Source organism: Emys orbicularis, chromosome 1 (genome assembly GCF_028017835.1).
Source record: "Emys orbicularis isolate rEmyOrb1 chromosome 1, rEmyOrb1.hap1, whole genome shotgun sequence".
Taxonomy (NCBI): Eukaryota; Metazoa; Chordata; order Testudines; family Emydidae; genus Emys; species Emys orbicularis.
In genome coordinates this window covers 118,493,118-118,520,777 of record NC_088683.1, presented here as the reverse complement: position 1 = coordinate 118,520,777, position 27,660 = coordinate 118,493,118, and the positions used below count along the sequence as shown (strand labels likewise).

The following is a 27,660-nucleotide window of genomic DNA, read 5'->3' as shown; positions in this document are numbered from 1 at the left end:
TGAAGGAGGCAGTAGCTCTTTGCTCAGGCCTATTGCAATCTGTATGTCAGAAAGTACCTAAATGAATTGCCATCTTCCAAAGAGAGTGAAATTAGCACAGCTGGCATCAGCAAGTTCTGATTTTTGTACCACTCCCAAATTATAAATATCATCTTCATCTGCATTGTCCTCTCTGCACAAGCATTTAAATCAGTAGGATGTAGAGGACTGTTCAGTAGAGAGATGGGGTTTCTCCAGCCCTCTGCAGGGTGTGATCACTGAGGGAATAGGAGTTTTCACAGAAGGATGTAGATGATGTAAGCTTCATCCTCTAGCCTGAGGCCAAATCCTAAGAGGAAATGGGCACCTGCTGAGCATCCAGAGCTCCCACTGACTTCAGTAAAGACTACTACAGATTAGTAGCTTGTTCTTCAGAGGTGATGAGCACCAACAAATGTGACCACTAAATGTGCATCAAATGAACTATTCAGTAAAAGAGAATGAGTTAGGGAGACTCTGCCACCTGACTTCCTCTCAGAAATAGGTGATTAGCAGTGGGGCTATTTCATTTTCAATAGCACTGGACCTATGCATCACAACACTAAAAATGGAGAACCTTCAAAAGGTTTGGAGGTTTGATTTGGATCAGATAAGTATCCAGAAATAAAATCCTGAATCCATATGCAAGTCACAGGCAAAACTCCATGAGAGTTTGTTTCAGTAAAGAACAAGTAAAAATGCTCAGCACTGGGCTCATCGATGTCTATGCATAATTTTGCCTAGGTAAGTCCTGGATTTCAAGACTTTGACTCCCCCCTCCCCCAATGTGTAGCTAAACTGATGCAAGCTTCTTTGGTTCAATAAAAATCTCTTGAGAAGAGGCTTTTCCTTGTAAGATATCCAGGACATATTGAAGTGCTGCTGGCCACTTGATAATACCACTGGGAATACAATACCACCAAAAATATCCCTTTGTTGTTTCTTCTTTAGGCCCCATTCAAAAGCAGGAAAGTCCAGAGGTAAATGAAAATATAAACAATAGACATAATAAACTTAACATTTTCAGATCTCAGAATAAGCTCAAGTTTTGGATGAAAGTTTGGTTCTGATTTTCCTGAATCAGATCATTCTTCTTTATTCAGTATGGATCTGCAACTCTGGGATCCATCTGGAAAATGGAGCAAAACTTGTGAGAGTTTTAGACATAGACAGCCAAGATTCCACATGATGTAGTTTTTCAAGTGGTTTCAAATGAAGAATCCATTTCCAAGGAAAACCCAGCAAGTTGCATAAGATCTACATATTTCTCTTCTGGTTTGTCACTAGTAAGAGACAAGTGCCAGGCAGAGGAGGGACAAGAGGAAGTTCAGATTCAATAACAAGATTGAGATGGGCGGGAGACATAGTGCCATTGACTTCAGTGGAGTTATGCCAGATTTAAAGTGGTATGACTGAGGCCCAGAACCTGGCCCATAAACTCAAGTACGAAGAGAATGATGAGATTGCACATTGGAGAGCAAAATATGGGCTCATGTCACTAACCCTCTGTGTCTCCAGCTGAGAGCAGTACCAGAGCAATTCTCTTGAGTAACACTGGAATATCAGGTTTCAGAGTAGCAGCCGTGTTAGTCTGTATCCGCAAAAATAACAGGAGTACTTGTGGCACCTTAGAGACTAATAAATAAATTAATAAACTAATAAATTTGTTAGTCTCTAAGGTGCCACAAGTACTCCTGTTATTTTTACTGGAATATCAGTCAAGGGCAGAGCTAGATTATTTCCCCTAGATAATGACTCTGCCTCTTGCATTTGCCTGTCATGTACCCCAGGAAACTCTATTATTGATGACCAAGAGTTAGAGATTCAGTGAAAGAAATGTGAAATTATATATTATAATCCCATCCCCCCTGAGTTGCTGGTGCCAGCTGAGTTCCTAGAAATCGTACCAGATCAGCTTGGCATATGGATTTAGCCACCCTAGTGAGAAGAAATATTGAGAGAATCTGAGCACAGGGAAGAGGATGAAGACTGGATAAAATGTCCTGGTTTCAGGAAGCAAGATACTCTACTCAGAAATTAATTGTGCATGTTTAAGGGAGTGAGGAAAAAGGAAAGTGAACACAAGATATGCAAAATCAGTAACGTTCAACCTGTCAGTGGATTGCAGACTAGTTACTTACACTAGGTACACTTTGTTCATTGTACAAATTAAAAAATGAAAAAAAATATTTAGTACCCATTTCCCCAACCACACGTAGAAAAGCACTTAAAAGTTCAAAGGTAAAGCTTGGCACACTCCAAATACGAAATGATTTACTTTACATGCAGCAAAATATACAAGAAGTGATCTTTTAAAACAAACTTAATTCAATTCATTATATTCGCTTGGCACAATTGCAATTCATTTTAAAAAAATATTTGAAAAATACTGAAACTGACCTGAATTCAAGTATTACGGTTTCTTCAACAGAAACATTATCAATGCAATAAAACATCACACGGAATATATTGAAGCATAACTCCTTCTCACTTTTGTTTGTTTTTCCCCTTAATTTTGTTTCTATACAGTTTTAATGCCAACACAACTCACAATTGTATTTTAAAATTAATATTATTGCATTGTTTTTGCATATCTTGTGGAACAGAAAATGCAAAGAGTTACTGATTCCCCTTTCAAAAGCAGAGACAGTGGTTTGTTTTTGCATTCAAATGGCCCCAGATACAGATCTCCTGAAGGTAAAACCAGGAAGTGGAGAACTGTCTGCACTTATACACACACACACACGCTCACTCAGTGCCGCTCACACACTCACTCACTCACAAAAATACCTAGCACTAAAAAGAATCCAAATCAATCACTCAAATGTGCAAGACTATATCAAGTGCATTGCCTACTATCTTTAAATTATAAAACAACAACAAAAAAAAGGAGATTTCAATTACTATCAAATTAAATTACAAATTCTTGGTGTACATAATGGTTGATAAAACTCTTCTATCATTATAGCTTCTACCGAATTTCAATGGAGAAAAAATAGTTTAAATAATACCATGTAATCAAACCAATTTAACATTTGCAAAGGTGAAGACAGAACAAAACAAAAAGGGTAGGTGGTTACAAAATTTTGTAAACACGCCTTTCTCCCCTCTCCCTCCAAAACAAAACAAAAATATTCAAAATAAAAATTGGAACATGCTTTCAAGAAAATATCAAACTGCAAAAACAAAGAGAGATCTACATAAGCCCATCACCACCTCACTTAGAAAAGGGCAGGTTGCCTCAGCTCTGCTTGACAGAGCCTGCTACCTGCTCTCCCACTGGTTGGCACAGCTGGCTGTCTGAGCTCTGATTGGTTGGCAGACATGGCTACCTGAGCTCTGATTGGTTGGCAGAAGTGACTGCCTGAGCTCTGATTGGTTGGCAGAGACCACTGCCTGGGAGTCTCTGCATTTTCTGTCAACAAGCCTTCCTGCAGTGTTGCCATTTGCCTCTCATGTCCCCTAAGGCTTCTTCTGCTTCCTCCTCCCCAACAAGGTACTGGAATCCACAGCAGAAGAAGTCCATCATTCTATTCCAAATCAAAAGGGCCTTGGCTTTATGGAGACGGTGAGGCTCATACAGAATATGTGCAAAATGATTTTTACAAGCAAAGTTGAAAGACACCCGTTTGATGCAGGGTCCTTTTGGCTAGGCCATCCACCGGAAGCTGAGGTTCTCCTTTGCATTCAGGAAGCAGCCATCGTTCCTTGTGCAGCGACTGAGAACAAGCGGGAGCTGGCTCTCCTCCTCCACCTCTTCCTCCTCCTCATGGACACATGCTGGGGTTGTATTCGCTCCTGAAAAGCTCTCTTACACCACCCAACTCTGCGACTCGTCCCAACAGAAATGAATGAAGAACGCTGTTCCGGTTACTCCAGGTCACGAGAACAGTGAGGCACTTCTGAAACAAACCCATTAGGAACATTGAAACAAATAAAAAACCAGCATCGCTTCAGCCCTGGCAACTACAGGCTGCTGACATAAATCCTGCTGTCCTGGAGCTCCTCCTGACTTTTTCTACAATCCGGGTTCTGCACCTCTTCCTCTTCCTCTCCTGCACTGTCCTGCCCTGGGTTCCTGCAGTTAACAAAAGGCAAGAGGTTGCCATTGGGGCTTTGCTTGCTGTTACCATTGAGTATGTTGTCTGCTGCATTTTCCATCTCTTCTATTGTCATGTCACAGGCATCTGCTAGCTCTTGGGTTGTGACCTCAATGAACTTTGGATCTTGCGCAAACTGCATCAGTCCTTCTGAAATCAAGACCTTCAAAAGCAAGTGGGAAACCAGAGACAGAACACAAAGATACAAATTAGCACTAGCATCATCAGTCCCATCACCCTTCCATCCACCATCCAAGCTCCTGCCTGGCCATTCCCTTTTCCCAACCAAACCTCTCTCTCCTCCTACTCACGCCACCAAGCACTGATTGGAAATGGCTACCAAAGCCCAGCACTGCTGTCTGCACTACTAATACCTATCCTCTTACAGCAGCCCTAAAGATGACTCCTTTCTAGTTGCTGCTGCAGTCATTCCCATGCCGCTGTGACTTTGTTGACTTACCGCTTCGACAAGGCTGCCAGCGCTGCCATGGAACTGCCTGCTGCTCCCTCCAGTCTGGCTGGGGACGGTGAGGGAGACCGGCCTGGCTCTCCGAGGGCTGCTGCAGCTGGTGCTGTCAGAGTACCAGGAGCTGCAGTGTATTGATGGGAAGCTACTGTTGAGTTTCTCACTGGACTCCACTCCATCAAGCCGTAAAGTCGGGATGGTCTTCTGTGGCCAGCCACGGCTACAGGGCACGGCAGGGGGCGTGGCACACAACCGGGGGGAGAACGTTGTTGGGGAATGGCTTCTCTGGAGCAGGGGACTCAGCCCTGCCACTGCTAGTGCCTTCAGACAGAGAGAGAAAGAATGCAGTACTAGCCAGCTCTTAGAAGCATGAATGACTAGGCAGTGAGGAAAGACTACAAGGATGGCTTGAATGGGTTTATGCTAATTGGGAACTTAGATGGATTGACCTCTGTGAAATACAGCTGTGGGTAATAAAACACTGTTCTGTTTTCTGCTGATCCATTTTGTAAATATTACAAAGATTCCGTTAAAAATGGATTATTTTGTTCTGGTGAAATGTGCCGGGTCCAAAGCTCTAGAGACTGACATCCTCTGTCCATGGAACAGGTACAGCATAGCTAGCAGCAGTGCAAACTTCTCCCACATAACCCTGCCAGAGTGCCTTCATTCCTGTTCCGGAGAGACCATCACTTCCGACGTAGGGTGACATGGTAGTTCATTTTCCACATCCTTTTAATCTTTGACCCCTCTTCTGATCCCACCACCACGATCATGTATTGCTAATTGTGGTGATGTGTTTTGGTGATATCTACTCTAGAAACTGAACTGAGACTATCAACTCATTTCATTTAGGTCTCCAGCGACACTAAGGCCATGTCCGCACTTACAAGCTTACAGCGGCGCAGTTGTACCGATACAGCCGTGCCGCTGTAAGAGCGCTCGTGTGGCCAACAGGAGAGAGCTCTCTCATAATAAAACCAGCTCAACAGCGGTAGCTATGTTGGCGGGAGAGCGTCTCCCATCGTCATAGTACTGTGCACATGAGTGCTTATGCCAGCAAAACTTATGTTGCTCGGGATGGGGTGGGGTGTGTTTTTTCACACTTCTGAGCAGCAAAAGTTTTGCTGACATAAGTGCTAGTTTAGACACAGCCTTAGTTGGTAATAAATTTCAGTTAAAACCAACCTGCTTTGTATTTTATGTAGTGATCTATTAGTGAAAAGATCAATATCCATTACTAGTCCCCTGAGCCACCCAGTCCCTCAAAAGAATTTAAATACATAATTCATGAGTCATGTAGTACCTTTTAACTAAGTAAGTGATTCAAAGAAATCTCTTTTTCCATAGGGCCAGAGTCTGATACTTTTACTCACCTTGAATGGTACCTTATTCCACAAGTCAATAGGGCAACTCATAGTGTATGTCTACACCCAGCCGCTAGTTCGGCGGCTGGGAATCGAAGTTCTGGGTTCGACTTATCGCGTCTTGTCTGGACGCGATAAGTCGAACCAGGAAGTGATCGCCGTCGACTGCGGTACTCCAGCTAGACGAGAGGAGTACCGCGGCGTCGACGGGGGAACCGCGGCGTCGACGGGGGAGCCTGCCTGCCGCGTGTGGACCGAGGTAAGTTCGAACTAAGGTACTTCGAACTTCAGCTACGTTATTCACGTAGCTGAAGTTGCGTACCTTAGTTCGAATTGGGGGGTAAGTGTAGACCAAGCCATAGAGTAAGGTACTACTCAGTGTGAGCAAGGGAATCAGAAGCCAACCCATAGAAAATAAAAAGTTGTGATTTTGTACTATCTGTAAGCAGAAAGTTCCCTCATTAACTTTCCAGACCTCCTCCCATTGAAATCAATGGCAACTGACTTTAACACAAACAGGAGCAGTTTCTAAATATGCTATGCTGATGATTTCACACAAAGAAATGGGATAACAGAAGAGTCTTCTATTAGTGCCATGGGTCAGTTACCCAAACATTTTTCATAAAGGGGGAGATTTTTAAAGGCACAGAAGGCAGCTAATTGTCCAGCTCCTATTAATTTTCCGTATAAAATGGGCACCTAACTGGCCTTTGGGCCTTTTGAATATCTCCCCCTAAAGGCCTGATGCTGCAGTCTCTGCTCTCATAAGCAGTTCCATTTAATTGAACAGGCTGCAGGATGGGTCCTAGATTGGTTAGAAGCACAACTAGGGTGACCAGATGGGATGAAGAAAATATCGGGACACATGAGGGGGGGGGGGTGTCCCTGCCAGCAGAGAAAAAAAAAAAAAAAAAAGCGGAGTCCCGGAGTCCCACCGGCAGAGAGAGAGGAAAAAAACCCGGAGTCCCGGAGTCCCGGAGTCCCGCCGGCAGAGGGGGAGGAAAAAAAAAAAAAGCGGAGTCCCGCCGGTGGAACAAAACAAAACAAACAAACAAACAAAAAACAGGAGTGTGAAATATCGGGACAAATTGCGTTCCGACCAAACATCGGTCGGGACGCGGGACAAACGCCTAAAAATTAGGACAGTCCTGATTTTATTGGGACGTCTGGTCACCCTAAGCACAACTGAACTGATTCTTCAGCCTGTTGTAGAAATATAATACAAGCTGTGTTTCCAACCAGTACAATACTGACAAAGTTCCAGGAGTGTTTGAAGGATCACAGCAAGTTATATATGTGTATATCCTTCATAAATCAATATGTGTGAGCCTTTCCTATGAATAACTCTTCAAGTATTCACAATGAGAAGACACCCTACAGTGTTTAATATCTAATGGGAAATTAACAGATTGTTTACAATGGACAGTGCAAATTTTAATTTCACCCACTGAAAGGAAGCAGCAATCAATATTACCAAACCCAGAAGACCATAATTCTGATAGTGGAGTTTTCTTGTAGCATTAACATCTTTTACACTAGAGGGAATGTTGATGGGGTGGAATACTGGATGGTTTTTCTGTCGCAGCACCATGAGTTCCTGATAGTCAAAGAAATGAAGGACATGCTTCCCCAGTACAGTCTTCCACAAGGCCTTCTTGCATTGAACTGTTGACCTGTGTACTGGATTCAGTGAATCAGACTGAAAGCTCCTTGAAGCAAGGACCTTACCCTCTTATGTGCTTTTTAAGAATCACGTATACTAATACTACTCTACAGATAATAAGAGCACCCCAGAAATGTGCAATCAACCAACAGGAACATCAAATGTCCCAAGGCTGGTAGTGCCATATGAAAACTGTTTCTGCAATAGTTTTTATATTATAGTGTCAGACAGGGAAAGACAGTTTAGCATCAAACAAAGGACAGGTGTTCACTTCTGAGTTGACAGCGGATTAATCATCTAGATATGTCCAAATAGAAAGCACTAAGTTGATGTATGTCTCTGTCAGGGTTTTTAAGAAACTGACTAGTTACATGTAATCAGTTTACTTTTTAAAAATGATTAGCATAACTGATTATTTTTGTACTGAAGTGGAGGTAGTCCCTCTCCATTTACTCATGTTAATAGCTCCATCAAAGTCAATGGAGTTACAGTAGGGATGGATTTGGCTAGCTATTTGTACCATGAGATGTTAGCTAGGTTTTTGTTTTTTTCCCCTTCATGTATGTCAGGTACTGACTGATGTTGCCAACTTTGAAGAGCATGTTCCTGCAGCTTTGTTCTGGGAGTTATGAAAATCCTGAAACCAGGAGCTGACAGGAGCACAAAAACAATTTCTAACAACAGCATCTTTGATATTGGTTTCTAATGGTTTCAGAGAGGTCGTCTAGTGGTGCCATTGGTAAGCACTGCAAATGTTAAATGTTCAGCTGGGTTGGTTGGCCGCAGCTTAGTAATTAAATCTTACCTGATGGTGTACCAGATGCAATGGCAGAACTGTCTTCTGGGAGACATCTACACCTTGGTTCTTCTGTCTCTTCAGACACTCCAAGTGAAAAGATGCTCTTCGACCTGCAATGCCAATGGCACAGAACTGTGATCATCATTCACACCATATTACAGAGACTCTCTGACTTGAGCTTGGTATCAGTGTAATACCTCTGGGGGTGTAGAGGAAAAATTCCCATTGTAGGCCCTGTCCACTTTACCTTGATACCTTGCACCTTGCTAGAGCAACTGTATTTGAAAAAGTTTGTCAAGCATCATAAAGTCTGACCAACAGCTGTGTTCCAAGACAGCTGAAAACTAGCACATATTCTGGACAGGGATTATTTTTTTTAACAATAGTGCTAGTAGAAACTGTGTTACTGATGATCCTCCTAGGTATGCTTGAAGATTTCTGAACAGTGTGGCAAAATGAGTTGTAACGGTGTTGGATGAGGAAGTGAACCATGTTACAACAATGTAAGGATTCACTGATGTGAGGGGGCTAGTACTTCTGTGAAACTGCATGATCAAAGGACCGCACTTGACTTTAGTCTGCAAATCCTAACACTTGAAAAGTTTCAGTTACAATTAAAGCAGAGACCAGATTCTCGGTGTATTTGCTTGTACTGAAATTCATCATTTTTCTTTTGCAAGAGAAGAAAGAAGAACATTTTCTTTCTCCCTGTTCAATATTTAAAGAAAAGACTACTACATACTAATTCACTCTATTGGCTGGCTCTATGAGGAGGTTCTTTTGGGCCCACAGAGCTCTGATAAGTTCCCCTAGTTCACATGCAGACTTAACCAACCAGTTCACATAGATGCATGCCATCCCGAGAACCACAGATTTATACACTGACTGAGCAGTATATAAGCAATGGAGAGGCCTGCTGGTAAGACGTGCATTGTCTAGATCTTATCCTGCACTCTGTGTCTCATGTTCTTCCTGGGAAGCAAAGTGCACATCAAAACCTGAGGCCACACATGACAGGATTCTCCAGCAAGATGTGAGAAATCAGTCAAGGCATCAGAAAGCACAGCTTGTACATCCTGCTGGAATATTACCCAGTGACGAGGAGCGAAGAAACCCCCTCTTTGGAGACTGCCTGGAGCCCTCGCCTTTGTTGTTTTCAGGTGGAGTCAGTTGTCTGTTTTCATCATCTTGGTATGAGAGCCTGGAATGAAAAACAGAGAGTTTGGAACCATCACTTGAGCAGGATATCATGCTGGATCGGATACCTCTTCTACTAGGGAAAGGCTGCACTATTTGGAAGGAGATGAGGAAGAGGAAGAACACTCTATTCACAAAGAAGGGATGTAGCTAACTTGTTAGTTTGCCAGATCTAAATGCTCCAGAGACAGCATCCAAGGCTGGGACAGAGAAAGCTCTGGTGATGAAATCGGTGAACGTTAGACATTAGAAATGGATGGTGAAGGGGCCTGGAGGTAGCACTGCCACTGGTACCACTGGGAGGAAAGGGACTTCAAAAAGTCAGAGAAAAAATTCCTTTCCCAATACTATTTGCCTGGGCTTAAGCACATTTTTTCATCTTTTGATATCTGGATTGGCGCAGTGTTCCATCTGCAAACCTGTTTCTTCTTACTAGCCTTCCCTTAGTTCCATTCCCTAGGCTGAACTGATGAAGGGTCTTTAAAGAAAGATATCACACAGCCCCCCAACCAGAAAACCCCAAACAGCTTAGCCACTCTATTGCAAAGCTCACATTTCAGTAGAGATCAGACTTGGTTCGCTACAGTACTCTACGTCTTCATTCAAATTCTCATCGTAAGTCTCATCCTGAGATACTTCCTCTTGGCAAACGATTGCCAGCTGGCTGTCTCTGGAACTGGAGCTAATGAGCAAAAAAGGCAAGTCAAAATTTGGAGATGGTAAAGAAAAGCTGCTATTGAGACAAAATGACAGGGCTCCATCTGTCTGCGTTTATTGTTATGGCCAGTGCCGAGCCATCACACAAAAATCAATGATCAAAGACAGAAGCACAATTCATAAATACAAGTGACCCTTTGTTTTGTCCCCACTTAGTTGGAGCTCCTTAATCAAAGCATCAAGAGTCAGTAGTGATGTACATACTATGAATGCAATTGATCATGCCTGCACTGAATAAGCATTCAGGGCACTGACTAAATTACTAAAGTCCTGTCCCCTGGGGCTCAGTATAAAACCTGAGATGGATTCCCTGAGGGAGAGAGGGGTGGATTTTCTTCTATGGTGGCAAAAAGTGCCGGTAAGGAATTTCAGAAGGGTGCCTCCTTGACATTATACCACCCCTCTCAGCTGTGATGCTTATGGTCTCTTTTTCCTGTCTTCCACTCTCTGTGCCATTTCTCTCCCTCTGCTCTCTTTCATCTTCTCTCTCTCCTTGTCTTTTCCATCCTTGATCCTTATTTTCCAATAATAGAATATGAGTAATTTCAATTGAGTTCAATGGGTGCTATTCAAATTCTGTGGTGGGTGGAGCACCTTGAATTCCATCTCTACCTCCTCCTCCTCCCTCCATTTCCTTTGCTGGGCTTCCTGGTATTAGGCTGCAGTTTGATTGTGCAAGCAGCTGAACAGAACCTGGATCTCTGAAATGCCAGCATGGAGAGCTTCAGAAATCTGAAACTTTCACTCTGTTACCTGTGCTGTCAGCAGGGAGCAGTGTGGTAGAGAAGCACCATGTGGGAATAGGAGAAGTGAAGAAACATGGTTGTTTGGTCATTGGTTCACTCCACTTGGTGGAGTGGAGGGAAATGAGTATACGTATGGTGCATTGGGTCAGTTGAAAAAAAAATCCAAGGAAGAGTGTCTGAGTTAGGGTGACCAGATCACTAACAGGAAATATCGGGACGCGGGGGGGTTTAGAGGGGGGAGCAAAAAAAAAAATATCAGGACGCGGGACAAACAAGCAAATATCGGGACAGTCCCGATAAAATCGGGACGTCTGGTCACCCTAGTCTGAGTGATCAGACAGGGGATGACTGGCAATCATAGCTGTATGGGTGAAGAAAAGGTCCTGTATAACAGTGTCATTCCCTCATCAGCCCACATGGCAAAGCTCTAGCCAAACTCTACACTATTTTGGTAAGAACAGGATAAAACAGACTTCACTCTGCAATGATCAAAGAATGACGGGGGTCAGGTCTGAGATCATGTGGAGATTGAGGTGAAAATTCCACATGAGTCCACCAGGTAATCCAGCTACCAGAGTCCATACAATTGTCTGCATTATGGCTAGAGGAACCTAGTTGGTGAATGTCTCCTGAAGACACCATACTACTATTACAGTAGAACCTCAGAATTACGAACACCAGAGTTACAAACTGACCAGTCAACCACACACCTCATTTATAATCAGGCAGCAGCAGAGATACACACACACACAAAGCAAACACAGTACAATTCTGTGTTAAACGTAAATTACTAAAAAAATAAAGGGAAAGCAGCATTCTTCTTCTGCATAGTAAAGGTTCAAAGCTGCATTAAGTTAATGTTCAGTTGTAAACTTTTAAAGAACAACCATAAAGTTTTGTTCAGAGTTACGAACTTAGGAAGGGCTTAAGTGAAACAATAATGGGGATTTGGACATTAACTTCAACAGGAGCAACTCTGGAGAACATTACAGCATGAGAGGAAACACCTACCGTCCCAATGTTTCATAGTAATGTGTCCTAGTTCACCAAGGAAGCAAGGGGGAAAAAGAAGACTATGTCAGGAATGTAACATAAACACAAGTAAGGAGGAGGAGAAGTATGGAAACAAATAGCTGTCAAATTCCTATAGTTTCCAAAAGGAAGGCTGGGAAATGGAAAAGCTATTGGATTCTTTATTCAAACAAACTCACACACCTCTGGCATCCTCGTCTTGTTATTCTCTTCTCTTCTTCTCTAGAACAATTATTTCTCAACCTTTTCAGGCTGGCAACCCTTTATTTGAAGTCAGAAATATTCATGACCCCTTTACATTTATTATAACCAAGTAAAACATGTATGAATGATAACAGCGATAAGCCTATGATATAATTCATTCGTGTGTGTTTTGACAGGTTAACAGCGAATATCTGACTTTGAAGGGTAAGGCTGTATGGAGAGATTGGGAGTGAAATTTCCTTTGCTTTAGATTATAATACATTTTTGAATGCCTCGCATCCCTCCAGATTGCATTTTATGAGCTCCCTGGGAGTTGTCACCTGCTGATTGAGAAATACTGGTCTAGAGTCTCTCTTCTAGTGTTTGCAAGTATGAATTGCATTTCCCCCTTCTTTTTCGATTTAATTTGCCTTAGGTAAAACACCTCCCTACAGCCTAGGATGCAGCTCCCTTCAGATACCAATTTTATAGCCTGGGAGATGGAGGGTGTTGATCAATGGTGGTGCTAAGCAGTGCTTCTTTCCAGAGGCTGCGTGTGGTGCTTCTGCAGCATTGCTGGTCTAGGCAGCAAGTGATGAGCCTGAGAGCTCACCTCAAATCCCATGCACGACAGCACCCTGTCCCACCTCTAGACTGTCAGAGCATGACTTTCACTAGGCAATATCATTTTTTAAAAATTGTACATATGCGTTGGTTTCATTAGCCCATTGCTTCTTTGGAGCTTACCTTTTGGAAGTGAGTTTCCAAGGGGCTTCCTGCACTCGTATGGTGGGTGACAAGGGTGTGCCATGCCCCTCCACTGTGCTGACAGTACTTGGGTAGCTGGGTGGGCTGTGGAAGCGGGACAAGGCAGTATTGTTGGCATTGTTGATGTTGGCGTTGGAGCCCGAAGACGAGTAGCTGCTGGGAGTGAAGGTGGAATCCACTAGCTTCTCGTGTGATGGGGACTCCGTATCTCCCTGGTTGTTGCCAGATTTATTGATGTGCAAAGGGCGCTGGGTGGTGAATGTCTGGGGGAATGAGCTCCTGCCATCACTTTGGTAGTAGCTGACATGGTTTCCGAACAGACCACCAGCCCTCTGTCAGCAAAACAGAAAACATTTTCTCTTGGTGAGTGAGAATAGGTGCAAATGAGGACAGTTCTCCAGGCCTGGTGTTTGTCACTGCACCTCAAAGCAATGTTTGGAGAAAGAAAATTTGGGGACCAATTTGGTAATGTGATATGGCCCGTTACAAGCAGAATGTCTCCCTACCAGGAGATAATCCTAGAATATGGACATCTCTGTCAGAGAGGCTGTGATGGGGTCCGTTGTAAATGAGCTCTAATGTAGTGCTCTGATAGATGACAAGAGCCAGCTCCAGAATACAGAGGGCTCTACAAGTGGTGAAGAGCCATCTTTGCACTTCCCCTCCATTCCTGTGTTGAGTGGAGTTTGGGTGGGATGGAGAATCTGGGCTATTGTGTTCAATTCTGTGTACCACAGTACCAGAAAGAGATCCACTTACTAGAAGGAATTCAGAGAACAGCAACGAAAACGATTAACCAGCAGGAGGGACTAGTGAGGAAAGGTTTAAAGAGCCTGTTACGTAGAGCTTGACTAAGTCATAATGAAGGGGAGAGAGAGTAACTTTCTGTAAGTATTTGAAGGGTAGAGGCACCAAGGAGAGAGAGGGAATGTTGAGGGTTGCCCAAAGGCATAACTAAGAAAAAGAAAATTTAGCCTGATTGTTCAGAAAAAATTCTCCATTGTGAGATGTATGAGGGGGTGCGACCGTCTCCCAGGGACATGCTGGAAGACCCATTGCTTGGGTCACTTAAAAGTGGACTAAACAAAACACTAGAGAATGTAGTGGATCAATAATGCATAGGATGGAGCATGGAGGTGATGACCTGATTCGTTTTTTCAATTTCTGTGGGTCAAACCCTGACATTCTCACTCGGACTGTATTTAGTCTTTACTCAGGCAAAACTCCCACTGAGGAAAAATGGAGTGAACACTACATGAGGCCCTCAGGATTTGGCCATCTGATTCTATTTGACATATAGCTTTATATTTTCCATTTCTGTTCTCTATAATACAGCCTGGGAAACTGAGAGAGAGAAACTGAAATGTACCATATAGCATTGCCCAATCTAATGTATTGAGCTCAGCACGTAGCCTCATTCAAGAGGAAAAGAAGGATTTCAGCAGTAGCACCTACCCTGAAGATATCATCTTCAGAGGCAGCGGAAACAGCTTCTTTCATGGCCTTGTCTAGCTCCTCTTCGGCTGTCAGGTCTCCGGAGATCGCCCGTCGGATCTCTGGCCCAATGTCATGCAATGTGCGCAACCCGGCCTGGAAAACAGTACCATGTAACACTCTGTTTCCATGTAGTTAGGTAAGCAATAAAAACAGTATCACTTTACACTGGACATCATCTGCTACCCAGCACTTTATGAACATTGATTAATTTAACCTCACCACTGCCCTGTGAGGTCAGCAGGTACTGTTACCCCATTCCCCTTTTAGAGGTGGCGAGACCAACTCGCAAAGAGGGTAAGTTGCTAAAGGCTGCCTAGCAAATTTCTGGCGGAATTAGCAATAGGACCGAAGACTCTTCATTACCAGGTGCTTGTTTTAACAAGTACTGCACATGTGCCTAAACATACCAGCCCAAATGAGCAAGTGTGGGTGCTTTCGAGTTCGGCTCCTCAATCCATATTTGGGCACACAAATAAAAGAGCTGAGCACCTACAGTTCCAGCTGAAGTCAACGGGAGCTCAGCCCCTTTGATAATCAGGCCAATTTTATTCAGGTACTTAAATAGGGAGTGGAGAGCTGAATTTTTGGCACCCAGATTTGGAAATTTTAGCCAGAAACTACACCCAGCATTTACCAGACCTCATTAATTGGAATGTGTCTCAATTAGTGTTGTTCTAGGAAACAGTAAAGCTGTCCTATGCTGATGCTGTGTACATATCAGGCTATTTCTCACATGGCACATTGTTTGCTTGGAGTCCAGTGTTCTCTCTCTTTCTTACTGTAATAGTTTCAGAAGTGTATAGAGCTAGGGATTGCTCTGAGTTCTGTAGCTGTAATAAACGCAGAATTCTTTTTTCAGAAATGCAGTGGAAGCCTCTGACACGCAATCTAGCAATCCAGACGGCGAATCAGTGGCAGAACTGAGACTAGATCCCAGGACTCATAGTCCCATGACCTATCCGCTGGACTATGATGCCTCTTGAATCCAGGCATCTGCCTTGGTTTTTTTAACTGCTAGACACCTTCCCTGACCTATCCATAATGACCCCCTCCTCAGAGGGGTTTAGGATGAAACATGACAACAGTAACGATCTTACATTTATTTAGTACCAGCTATCCAAATGGAAACCAAATGGAACTAACTATCCAAATGGAAAGCACTTCCCAAACATTACCAATGGATTTATCAACTATGAACATAATTCACCCCAGCATCCCGCCAACATAAGGAAGGGTGCATGGCCTTTGATAGATGAACGTCTATCTGGAGGGATTGATATGGCAGCTCAAGGTGCCTCCAATGTTCCCTCTACTGAGGGGCCTGTCAGTTGCTCAGTACAGTTCCCAAAGTGCGTGGCACTTGCTGGGAAGGAGGCATGGCCAAGTGTCCTTGACTGTAACAAGGTTAAGGAAGTCTACAAACTTATTAAACCTCCAGCTCTATGTCCTTGTTTCATTCCTGTGGCACCCAGGCCCATATCTGCCCATCACTCACCTGCAAGGAGAGAGCATTCCGCTGTGAGAGTTTGCCCACGAGGCCTTGTTCTTTACGTTTCTTGAATTTCCGGAAATACTCTTGGATCAGGAAAGTGGCATAAAACTTCCCGACTGTCACCTCATCATCTGCATGGGGGATATTTCCAAAAGCAAACAAGCAGCTGATTGTAAACAGTGAATTCACCAATACAAGCTGCAAAGCTTTGCCATTTACAGAAGAAATACCAGGAACCAAAGAGAGGCAAAGGCATTTGTTTTCAGGGTAGAAGTACAGCAGGCTAGAGGGAACATTTACTCCAGAGCCATAGCTGTTTGCAGAGGCTCTGTGGGGGTCAGAGATGGCTTACATCTACGGGCATAGGTTAGCTATACTGGTATAGAATGCCTATAACTGATGGGTACATTTACTATAAAGATATGGCTCCTGACCATTTCAGTTGCTTGTACCAATTTCCCAGATAAAACCTCAGTGTACCTGCAACGTCCTGTTGTGAGTTAGTACCTGCTTCAAACCAAGGGACAAATCCTGCAGTCCTTGCTCTCCCTTTACTCAGCCAAAACTCTCATTGACGTCAATGGGTCAAATCTTAACTCAATTTTTTAGGCAAAACCCACCTGGAGTCAATGGAAGTTTTGTGGGGCATTGATTTCCGTGAGGACAAGGGCTGAGCAAAGATTTCAGGATCTGACCTTAAATACAGACGATCCCCAAAGTGCAATTCTGAGTGACAGCCTGATTGGGGGGTCAGCAATAATGCAGCGCGGCTCACCAGCCCAGCATGAAGGCTCATTATTAAGGTACAAGAGGGGAGACCAGACGCCCAGTGCCTGGAAACCACAAGTGTCAATCATGCTCCTGCCGAGGATGAGCTGTCAGGAGATGGATGGGCCAGAAGAGAGGGGGGTCATTGTTCTGATGCTGTGAGAGGGTCAGGAGTTGGGGGAGGATGGGCTAAGAGAAGGGGTCAAGCAAGAGGGTAAAGAGGGATGGATAAAGGGGCTGTGGGAAAGAGAAAAGTGGGACAGAGGATGAGAGGGGAGAGTGAGACAGAAAGTAGGTAGCAGAAAAGGGGGGGGAGGGAGAGGGACAGAAAGCATGCCTCAGATAAAATCCCGGTGCATACTCCCAAATCTACCTCAATAACATACTGGGCCAGATGTGGATCTATGCCAATTTACACCAGCTGAGAATCTGGCCCACTGTGTCCATATGGATCTGACAGGAGTCCAAGCTGAAAGCACAGGCCTAGGAACCCAGGAAAAGAGGCCATAGCCTTCGCTCAAGGTTGAAGGTTTATTTCTGATATGCTGATAAAAGTGATGTTACTCTGCTCTCCTATGCCCTGCCTACAGCTACTAAATGTTTATTGCTTCTTCTCTCCCTGGCAGCAAATAGTCACTGACAAGGCAAATAAATAGAACACCCTGTACCAGGGATCACGTTAGAGTTATGCAATACTGATAAGCATCTAGCCCTCCGGAGAAAGGCCATGCGTAATGCAAGGCAAAATCCTGTTGTCCCTGGCTCACTGGGAGTGTGTAGAGAACTGTAAACATCACCCCATTTAGATCTGGTGTATGCATCTGAGAATATTGTTTTCTCTCCCACCCTGACATCTCCACGTCCTCCCAAAAGTTGCCCATTGAGAGGGTTACACATTCATTGATACAAGCATGATCAGCACTCAACCAGCTGTAATGTCCAGTCTGACAGATACCATCGTGTAGAGGAAAGCATGCCTCCCATATCCCACCCAGGACCACAAAAGTGACAGGATTATGGAAAGACAAACAGCAGGTAGAGAAAGGGGTGACAAGACAGACAGACAAGGAAAGGCTAGTTTGCTCACCGCCTGCAGGGGGCACAACCTGATCCAGCAGCTTCATGCTGGTGCGCTTCCAGATTTTCTTAATGATCGCTCGCAGCTCCTCATTGGCTTGCTCCAGGTTACCTGCCAGGGGAATCAGTGAACAGAGGAATTAAGCCAGCTCCAGCAGAGGAGAAAATTTCACACTTAGACTCCGGCATCCCAAAAGGAAAAGAGTGGCTCAAAAGTCTGCCGAATGCACTCTCTTACAGCAGGAGAATGCTTCAAGAGCAGCAGAGGGCAATTGGATGTGGGCAATGGGATTGTCTGACCATGGCTTACTCCCTCGTGCTCACAGCAGACAGTCTAATTCCTAAATGTGTAGAGACTCAGGAGCTGCTCACACCTCCCTGTGGAGAGATGGAAAGGTGGGAGCGCACATTCTGATTCTGGGTGTGGTCGGACGTCTGCTCTGGATGGGCATTGCCTGGGGCAGCCTGGCCGAGAGACAGAAAACTGTAGGACCATTTTATGCTATAAATGACCACATGCGTGATCAGATACAGCACTTCCCGCCTTTCCGGAGGTCCAGTGAAGGTCGAGCAGTGACAGCAGAGGGCCTGTGGAGGGGAACTACTTCCGAAGGAAGAACCATCTTGTAGTAACAGCACAGCTGGGAGTCAGGAGACCTGGATTCTACTCCCAGCTCTTCCCTGCTCTGTGCCACAATTTCCCCATCTGCAAAGCATACGTACTACCACCTCACAGGGAAGTTGAGAGTCTGAAGTTGGTGGTGCGTGAAGTGCTACGGGGAAGGCACTAGAGACATGCAGAGTATTCTGACAAACTAGCACAAAGGCTATTTTAAAGGTATTCTTGCTTATTTTATGAGGAAGGGCTTTGAGAGCTTAATAGGCTCCACCTGCGAGGTATATAAACATGGTACAAAAATACTTGAGGGGACCATACCAGGGACTAGGATATTGCATATTGCATCCAAGGAACTCTACCCCCTTAACAGACATTACTGAATCAAGCAACGCAACACCTCTGGGACTGAGTAAATATTAGTATCTCCATTGTCTGTGATCCCCTTCCAACTGCCTCTCTCTTCTCAAGCTGCCCACCTTACAGCCCCTTTGGTTTATTTTTCTGACTCTCATGTATGCCCCTTCTTCCATGCAGTCCTTTATGCATGGAATTCCCTTCCTTCTCCTGGTGGATCAAACTACCACCCTCTCCTCCCCAAGTGCACTTGCCTCATGGAGTCTATCATTGTTACCCTAAGTGAACTCCCAGGCTCTTACAACCAAATCAATATTGCCTTCTGCATAGGGTGACCAGATAGCAACTGTGAAAAAACAGGACAGGGGGTGGGAAGTAATAGGCGCCTATATAAGAAAAAGTCCCCAAAAACGGGACTGTCCCTTTAAAAATGGGACATCTGGTCACCCTACTTCTGAACCCCTTTCAGGTTCCACCCCATCTGGTGCTTTCAATGCCCCTAATGTTCTGTCAGACTAATGAGGGGCCCAGTTTTGTAAGCCCCCTGTGGACTTACAGTAGGAGTCCCCTCCACCTCCTGACACAACGAGCTTGCAGAATTGGACCTAAGACTGGAAGCTCCTATGGGAACTCCATCCTCCCCAATGTTCTGCACAGCACTGTGCACACCAGCAGTTCTTAATGAATGATAACGTTAAGTGACTTGCTCAGGATTACACAGCAAGTCAGTGTCAAAGTCAGGAATTAGAACTCATGCGTTCTGATTCCCAGTCTCCTGTTTTAACCATGAAGACCACACTTACATGGTTTGAAGCTAAGGCCATGTCTACACCACAAACTTTGGTCCACGCAAGTTACATCAGCATAAAACTGATATTTATATTTATACTGACAGCATTAAACTGATATTTATACTAAAACAGTTAGTATATTCCTTGTGCACGTATGTATACTTGCCTCCCTGCGTCAGCGCTGCGCATACTCACCAGCAGTGCTTGTATTGATGCACAGTGTGGTGCACCATGGATAGGTATCCCAGTGTGCAACCCGCTACCATCCAGCGCCCACTATCTTTTGGGAAGTTTTGGCAATGCCTGGTGGAGCCAAAACAAGTCGCCCAGGGGTGACTGGGAGCAAGAGGTCAACTTCCCAGTTTTCAACGGTCTCCATCCCAAATTGTCATCTATAGCCCATATTTTTTGCACTTTTTAAAAAATCCCACAAACCCACGCTGCCATCCTTGTTCTCCACCATCTCTGACAGAAGCACGGAGCCTGCACAACTTTGCACTATTGTCATAAGCGTTGCACGCACAGGACGCACGATCCTCTGGTAATCGTAGAGCCGTAAGAAGACCCAAATCAGCGGGAAACATGATGATTTCATGGAGGACAGACTGCTGTGGAACATAGTGAGAACCAATGCAAGGTTGTTGATGGTATTCATGGAGCATCTGCAGACAGTGGAGTGCCACTTCTGGGCCCGAGAAATGAGCATCGACTGATGGGATCGCATCGTAACGCAAGAATGGGACCATGAGCAGCAGCTGCAGAACGCTCAAGGCCACATTCCTCGATCTGCATGCTGAGCTTGCCCCAGCCCTCCAGTGCAGGGACGCCAGAATGAGAACTGCATGGACAGCGGAGAAGTGAGTGCTGCTTGCACTGTGGAAATGTCAGTGGGAAACAATTTTGGAACAGGAAAATCCACTGTGGGGGCTACTGTTGTACAACTGTGCAGGGCCATCAATCGTCTCCTGCTATGCAGAACGTTGACTCTCAGCAATGTGCAGGCCACAGTGGATGGATTTGCAGCAATGGGATACCCAAATTGTGATAAGGCAATAACTGGCACAAATATCTCTATTTTGGCCCCATCACACCTTGCCACAGAGTGCATCAACAGAAAGGGCAACTTTTCTATGGTTATGCAAGTGTTGGTGGCTCACTGGGGACACTTCACTGATATCAGCGTTGGCTGGTCAGGTTAGGTGCATGACGCTCACATCTTTAAGTAAACACAGGACTGTTCAGAGAGCGGCAAGCAGGGACTTTCTTTCCTGAACAGAGGATTACCACTGGGGATAATGAGATGGTAAGAATGGTCCTGGAGGACCCAGCCTACCCCTTGCTCCCAAAGCCGTATACCGGCCACCTCGACAGCACCAAGGAAAGATTCAACTACCGGCTCACCAGGTACAGAATGACAGTTGAATGTGCTTTTGGTAGAGTGAAGGGAGACTGGCGTAGTTTACTGACAAGACAGGAGCTCAGTGAAAAAAAATGATTATAGCTGCCTGCTGGGTCCTGCATAATGTCTGTGAGGCAAAGGGCAAAAAGCTGCCGCTAGGGTGGGTGGCAGAGGCGGAGTGGCTCTCTGCTGAGTTTGAACAGCCAGACATAAGGGCTATTAGAAAAGCTCAACGTGGAGCTATCCAGCTCAGGGAGGCTTTGAAAGAGCACTTTTACAGCAAGCCGCAGTAATGTGCTGTGGTGGTCTGTGCTCTGCCTGGCCCTGCAGTTTTGGGGCCTGCTAGGAGTTATGTTAGGTTGGGGTACATCTATGAATATAACACTGTCAATGCACCTATTCATTTTGTGTTGCTTGTGGTACATTGATAATTATTACACTGTGCTTGTCACTGGACCTCTGAGTTGTGTCACACTGTACAATAACAAGTAAGAGAAGGTTACTCACCTGTGCAGTAACTGACGTTCTTCAAGATGAGTGTCCCTGTGGGTGCTCCACTCCAGGTGTTGGTGCGCCCCTGTGCCTTCGCTTGGAGATTTTTACAGTAGTACTTGCACGGGCTGCGCACACACGGTGCCTCCCTCACGCGCCAAATGTGCCTCAATAACGTGCGCGCGGGTGGCCCGGGCTCTTCAGTTCCTTCTCTACAATGGAGACCGCTCCAAACTCCGAAGTAGAGGGGAGGAGGGTGGGTAGTGGAGCACCCACAGGAACACTCATCTCAAAGAACATCAGTTACTGCACAGGTGAGTAACCTCCTCTTCTTCGAGAGATGTCCCTGTGGTTGCTCCACTCCAGATGACTGAAAAGCAGCATCTCTTAAGGAGATAGGGACTTCGGATCTGGTAAGAAAGCTGTAGACAGCACAGTTCAGCCCATTCGAATGTCGGTCAGGGGTCCCAGAGTAAGAGCACAATGTTTAGCAAAGGTATGCTCTGAAGCCCAGGTGGCGGCTTTGCAAATATCTGTGAGGGGAATGTTACGTATGCCACAGACATTGACAGAGATCTGGTGAAGTGTGCTCTAACAGAAGTTGGAAGATTCATCTTCTTTAGTTGGTAGCATAAGCGGATGTAGTCTGCTATCCAATTGGATATTCTCTGGGTAGAGATGGATTTGCCTCTGGATCATTCTGCGATTGAAATGAAAAGTTTAGGGGAAGCCCTAAAGGGCTTAGTCCTATCCAGATAAAAGGACAATGCTCTGCGCACATCGAGTGTGTGCATTGCTGATTTCAAAGTGTTGGCATGCGGTTTAGGAAAGAAAGTTGGTAGATGGATAGGTTCATTGAGGTGGAAGGAGGAATGCACCTTTGGGAGAAATTTAGGATGTGTTCTGAGTGTGACTTTGTCTTTAAAAAATATAATGTACGGTGGTTCAGCCATAAGTGCTCCAAGTTCTCCTACATGTCTGGCAGATGTAATGGCAACTAAAAATGCAGTTTTCATGGATAGATGTAGGAGAGAGCATGTTGCAAGTGGCTCAAATGGATGGTGCATCAAGCATGTGAGGACCAAGTGTAGGTCCCAGGGTTGAGTGGGTGGTCTAATGTCTGGGTATAGGGTCTGGAGGCCCTTGAGGAACTGCTTTGTGATGTGGGGGGGGGCGCGAAGATAGAAGTGTCTCTGGTCTTATTGTGAAACGCTAGAATTGCTGCTCGATGAACCTTTATGGAGCTAAAGGAGAGCCAAGATAGCTTAAGTTCTAAAAGATAGTCTAGTATTAGTCTAGTGAAAGAGGGGCAGAAGCAGGAGCGGTGTGCTTGGGGGAGCACCAGGGAGTGAACCTAGTCCATTTATGGAGATAGGTGATACGAGTGGATTGCGTTCTGCTATGTAACAGTACGTTTTGTACCTGTTCAGAGCAATCTAGTTCCTCATTAGAGAATCATTGCTTTGAGGTGCAGCATCATTAAGTTGGGGTGGTGTAGTTGACCCCTGTGTTGTGATAATAGTTTCGGAAGGGGGGGAAGTGGAATCAGTGGGCAAACTGACATCCTCGTTAAAAATGAGGACCATGCCTGTCTGGGCCACGTAGGGGCTATTAGTATGACTCTAGCCCTCTCCGCTCGCATTTTTCGTAGGTGCACTGTTGCCACCGCGAGAATCATGGAAAAGACGCGGGGTGCTGTTGAGAGACCAAAGGGTAGAACCCTGTATTGATAGTGATTTGAGCCCATAACAAATCTGAGAAAACGCCTGTGGGCGGGGTGTATAGTTACATGAAAATAAGCATCCTGCAGGTTGAGGGCTGAAAACCAATCTCCCTGCTCCAGTGCTGGAATTATGGCTGTGAAGGTAACCATTCTGAATTTTTGCTTTCTGACGAACTTGTTGAGTTGCCTGAGGTCAAGGATGGGTTGCCATCTCCCACTTTTCTTTTCTGTCAAAAAGTAGTGGGAATAAAAACCCTTTCCCCTGTGCTGATCGGGTACCGTCTCCACTGCTCCTATTTGTAGAAGATGTTGCACCTCTTGTTGGAGAGGGGTCCCTGAAGAGGGATGGAGTGGTGGGGGCGAGGAGATATGGACAGGAAGGGGATGGAATAGCCCAATCGGATGACCTCTAGGGCCCATTTGTCCATAGTGATGGCTCTCCAGTTGTGGTAGAACGGGAGTAAATGGTGACCAAAAGGTTGGATGAGAAGTATAAGCGCTGGAGTGGCTGGGAGGTCTTCTATACCCTCGACCAAATCTGCTTATTAGATGGAGGGAGTTGCAACGGTGCCGATGTTGTGAGGCGTCGTCGTTGATGCCTGGGTCTCTGGTGGTGTTGCTGCTGGTGGTCGTATGGCCTCTGTTGTTGTGTGTTGGCTGGGTATCGTGGGCGTTGGTAAGGCTGATACCTGTATTGTCTTCTTCTAGTTTCCGGTGTATGGATGCCTAGGGATCTAAGCATCGCTCTGGAATCCTTCATGGTGTGCAGCACCTCATTGGTTTTTGCTGCAAATAACTTCTCGCCATCAAAGGGAAGATCCTCCACGGTGTTTTGAATCTTGCGTGGGAAAGAAGAAGAGGTAAACCATGAAGCCTGACGCATCACTATGGCCGTCACAGTGGACCTGGCAGATGTGTCCGCAGCATCAAGGGCAGCCTGCAATGCCGTGCGGGAAATAATCTGCCCTTCAGAGATTATTGCTTTAAATTGGTGTCTCTTGTCCTCTGGGACGTCATTAAGTCCATGAGTTTCCTGTAATTTCTGTGATCATATTTGGCCAGTAGGGCCACATAGTTTGCCACTCTAAATTGTAGCATGGTTGATGCATAAACTTTGTGGCCGAGTAGGTCCATTCTTTTTCTGTCCTTGTCAGAGGAAGTGGACTGGAAATGCTGCTGTTTGTTCTTTTGGTTGGCTGATTCTACTACCAGTGAATTTGGTGCTGGGTGTGTGAAAAGGAATTCTGAGCCCCTGGAGCAGACATAGTATTTCCAGTCTGCCCTTTTGCAGGTAGGGGGTATGGTGGCTGGGGTTTGCCAGATATTCTTGGCAGTATCCATAATGACTCCATTAATAGGTAGGGTGATCTTGGTAATATGTCAGTCATGCTGAGTCTCTGACACCTCCTCCAGAGTGATCTTGAGCTCACTGGCCACTCTTTTGAAGAGGTCCTGAAAATGAGTAAAATCATCCATTGTTGTTGGGGGTAGGGCCATAATAGCCTCTTCCGGTGAGGTGGATGAATTATTATTATTTGGGGAGGGTTCAGGTGCCTCCTCATCTGCGTGCACCATTGCAGGTTGCTCCTGTCCGTCCGTCACAGAACTGTGGACGGGTACAGGAAGAGATCTAATGTTGCCTCTACGTGGGCTGTACTGGCTACCGTGGTGCCTGCTGTAGGGCCCCCATGGGTTCCAATAATGCCATTATCAGGGGAAGGACACGGATGCTCCCATCCTCTGGTGTCCATACCCGGGTGGTAAATCCCTGGATTATGAGGACCTTGGTCTCCTTGGTCCCATGCTAGTAGGAGTGAGAAGGGGGGAGGAATGGTATGGTGAAAAAACTCCCTCCACTTCATCATCCTCATCACTAGAAAAGTGAGAGGGAATAGGGGATAGCTGTCGGAGCTGTGCCGACGGTCCCGGTGAGAGATCGGTACCAAGTAATGGAGAACGTGAAGTTGGCAAGATTAGCAAATCACTGGAATGAATAAATTGTGGTGCAGCGGTAGAAGGAGCCAGAATATATAGCGCTGGGTGTGGCAGGGGTGCCATAGGGTCGGCCGGTGCCGATTGGTGCGGCGGCGTATGCATAGTCATAGGTGGTTGAGATGTCGGTGCCAGGACAGCAACCGTCCTTGTGTGCAGCACAGGCAGGCTCAGCTGAGTAGGCACCGAGTTCTTTGTGGTGTTGTGCGGTGCCGTATTAGAAGAGGCAATAAAACACAGAATTACCGTTGTCAGTATAGTCACAATGGAAAGTGAAAGTTAAGATTCAGAACTGCCTTCCCTGGCTCCCCTAAAGATTTAAACAAGACCTGCTTACTGCCACTTCTGCTTCGGAGTGCTTGTGCACCGCGCCACTCATAGCACCAGTCACGCTGAGAGTGGCCTACCCGGGTGACAGAAGTGAAGAGGGAATTGCTCGGCTGCATGAAACTAGGAGTATAGGGCAATGGCACTGAATACTGGCACCACTGTCCTCAGGCAATGGTGATTTTAGCTGATATCTCCCTCCTGAGGGTAACCAGGGCACAGAGAGCACAGCTGGCATCCTGAAGCCGCTTGGGCCCGTATGCTGCTAGCCTATGTACTGCAATTGTGCCAGCCTAAGTTATCGCTGACTGGTGTGGGAAAGCGTCCTACGGCAGAGGAAGAAATAAGGCTGCCAAACCTAGACACCTTTGGCAGGGGATTGCAGATACTGCCAAGAAAGTTCCATCAAGATCTCTCAGGAGGATTCAAGGGACATCTCCGACAGCTAGGGAGACCAGTACTGGGTGGTGTTTATATGGCTAGACCAGCTCCATGCCACGTTTGGGCTCCCCACACAAGGGATCTCCTCAGCTGTCCTTTATGGCAGCTCACCTTCTGCCCTGTAGTGCAAAGGTGACAGAGCGGGGGCTGAGGATCTAGCCCTTTGGCCTGGCCAGTGATTGTTCCTTGGTAGCATCTTTTCTCCATCCTAGAGTGGTCAGTGATTTCAGGCTGCTACCCCAGAGCCTATTTGCTGCCCTCTGAAGGTGCAGATTTACAGCTTTGGCACATATGCCACCTTTTCCCCTCTTTTCCTGACCGTTATCTGAGCATTCACTAGAGCTGCAGCTTTAGTTGCAAGATCATCTAAGAGGGAATTTTAGGAAAATTACTAATAATCAGGAATGATACTACAAAGGTACCAGTTGCCTGGATGACACTTAGCTAGAAACATTGTACCGTCCCTCTAGGGTGTTATTCCTTTTTACACATTTACATTTGCTTCCCGTGGCACACACTCAAAGTGAATAGCTGGAATCATTTTATGCATGTGATTCCATATGTCATTTTCAAACCCAGTAAATTTCAGCATAGGTGTCATCCATCTACGCTCCCAGTCATCACACGCAGTCACATGCATGAAATAAAACCACATGCGTCATACACATTCTTTGAGATTAGGAGGCGCAGCCTGAGTCGGTTACCTTCAGTTTTGATCCTCAGTGCTGTTCTGACCAACGCAAAGAGGGTGGCATTAAACATGACAGTCCCATCACTGTTCAGTGGCATATTCATAGAGACTAGGCGCTATGGGTAGGGAGAAGAAACAGAACAATCATGCAGTCAGCACACACTACTCAACAAAACGTTTTTTCTCATGCCCTCACACTGCTCTCCAGACTTATCACCCCTCCCACCAATGCAGACACAGTCCATGTGCTTGGTTACACAGATAGGAAAGGATTCTTCATACCATCATAACAGCAGAATGTGTTTGCCCAGAGGCATATACTACAGTACTTCAATGTGAATAACCCTTTCTAGGTCGGGACATAATTTATCTCTCCACTTTCCCCAGTAGCAAGTGGGCATGTACCCACAATGCATCTACACAGACTGGTATTTATTACAGTAGAAGCAACATTTTACATTTACATGGCATCTTTAATTCCTAATGATTGTGAAGTGCTTTGGAATCTATAAGGAATCACTTTGCCCACCACTGAAATGTAGCTACCTCTGGTGCAGAGCTGTTTAACAGATCACAGAAACTCTCCACCACCTTTTAGGACATGAAGTTAATACCATATCCTACTGCAACTGCATGGAGAATTTTAGAGAGGCAGACCATAGCTGTCTAAATCAGAATGTGGATGATAAACTGGAATTAACATCCTTCCCCTTGGGCCAGGTGATCTATAATGACACAAGAGCCTTGATTTTACATTTTATCCTAAAGATGGCACTGTCACTAACACTTTGCCCCCAACACCTCCACACTGGGCATGGTTCAGTGCCGAATTGGGAGCGAAAAACGCCAGCTGCTGACTCCCCACCTCCACTTTCTGCAGTTCCAAGTTTCAGTGATTCAACCAGACGCTGCTTAGCATGCGAGATCTGGCAAAATAACAG

General features: G+C 45.5%; 1 protein-coding gene across 2 annotated transcripts in view; it reads right to left on the bottom strand.

The window, feature by feature from the left end:
* Positions 1-3,984: 3,984 nt before the first annotated feature.
* CACNA1C (calcium voltage-gated channel subunit alpha1 C) overlaps positions 3,985-27,660 on the bottom strand; it is a 607,732-nt gene continuing 584,056 nt past the window's right edge. For both annotated transcript variants that reach the window (XM_065403340.1, XM_065403334.1), the window contains exons 37-46: positions 26,733-26,835; positions 17,901-18,002; positions 16,049-16,176; positions 14,512-14,646; positions 13,036-13,388; positions 10,164-10,292; positions 9,505-9,614; positions 8,420-8,523; positions 4,579-4,905; positions 3,985-4,281 (exon numbers count right to left, since the gene is read on the bottom strand). In XM_065403340.1, coding sequence (XP_065259412.1) covers positions 3,985-4,281; positions 4,579-4,905; positions 8,420-8,523; positions 9,505-9,614; positions 10,164-10,292; positions 13,036-13,388; positions 14,512-14,646; positions 16,049-16,176; positions 17,901-18,002; positions 26,733-26,835 — 1,788 coding nt within the window. The remainder of the gene's footprint in view (positions 4,282-4,578; positions 4,906-8,419; positions 8,524-9,504; positions 9,615-10,163; positions 10,293-13,035; positions 13,389-14,511; positions 14,647-16,048; positions 16,177-17,900; positions 18,003-26,732; positions 26,836-27,660) is intronic.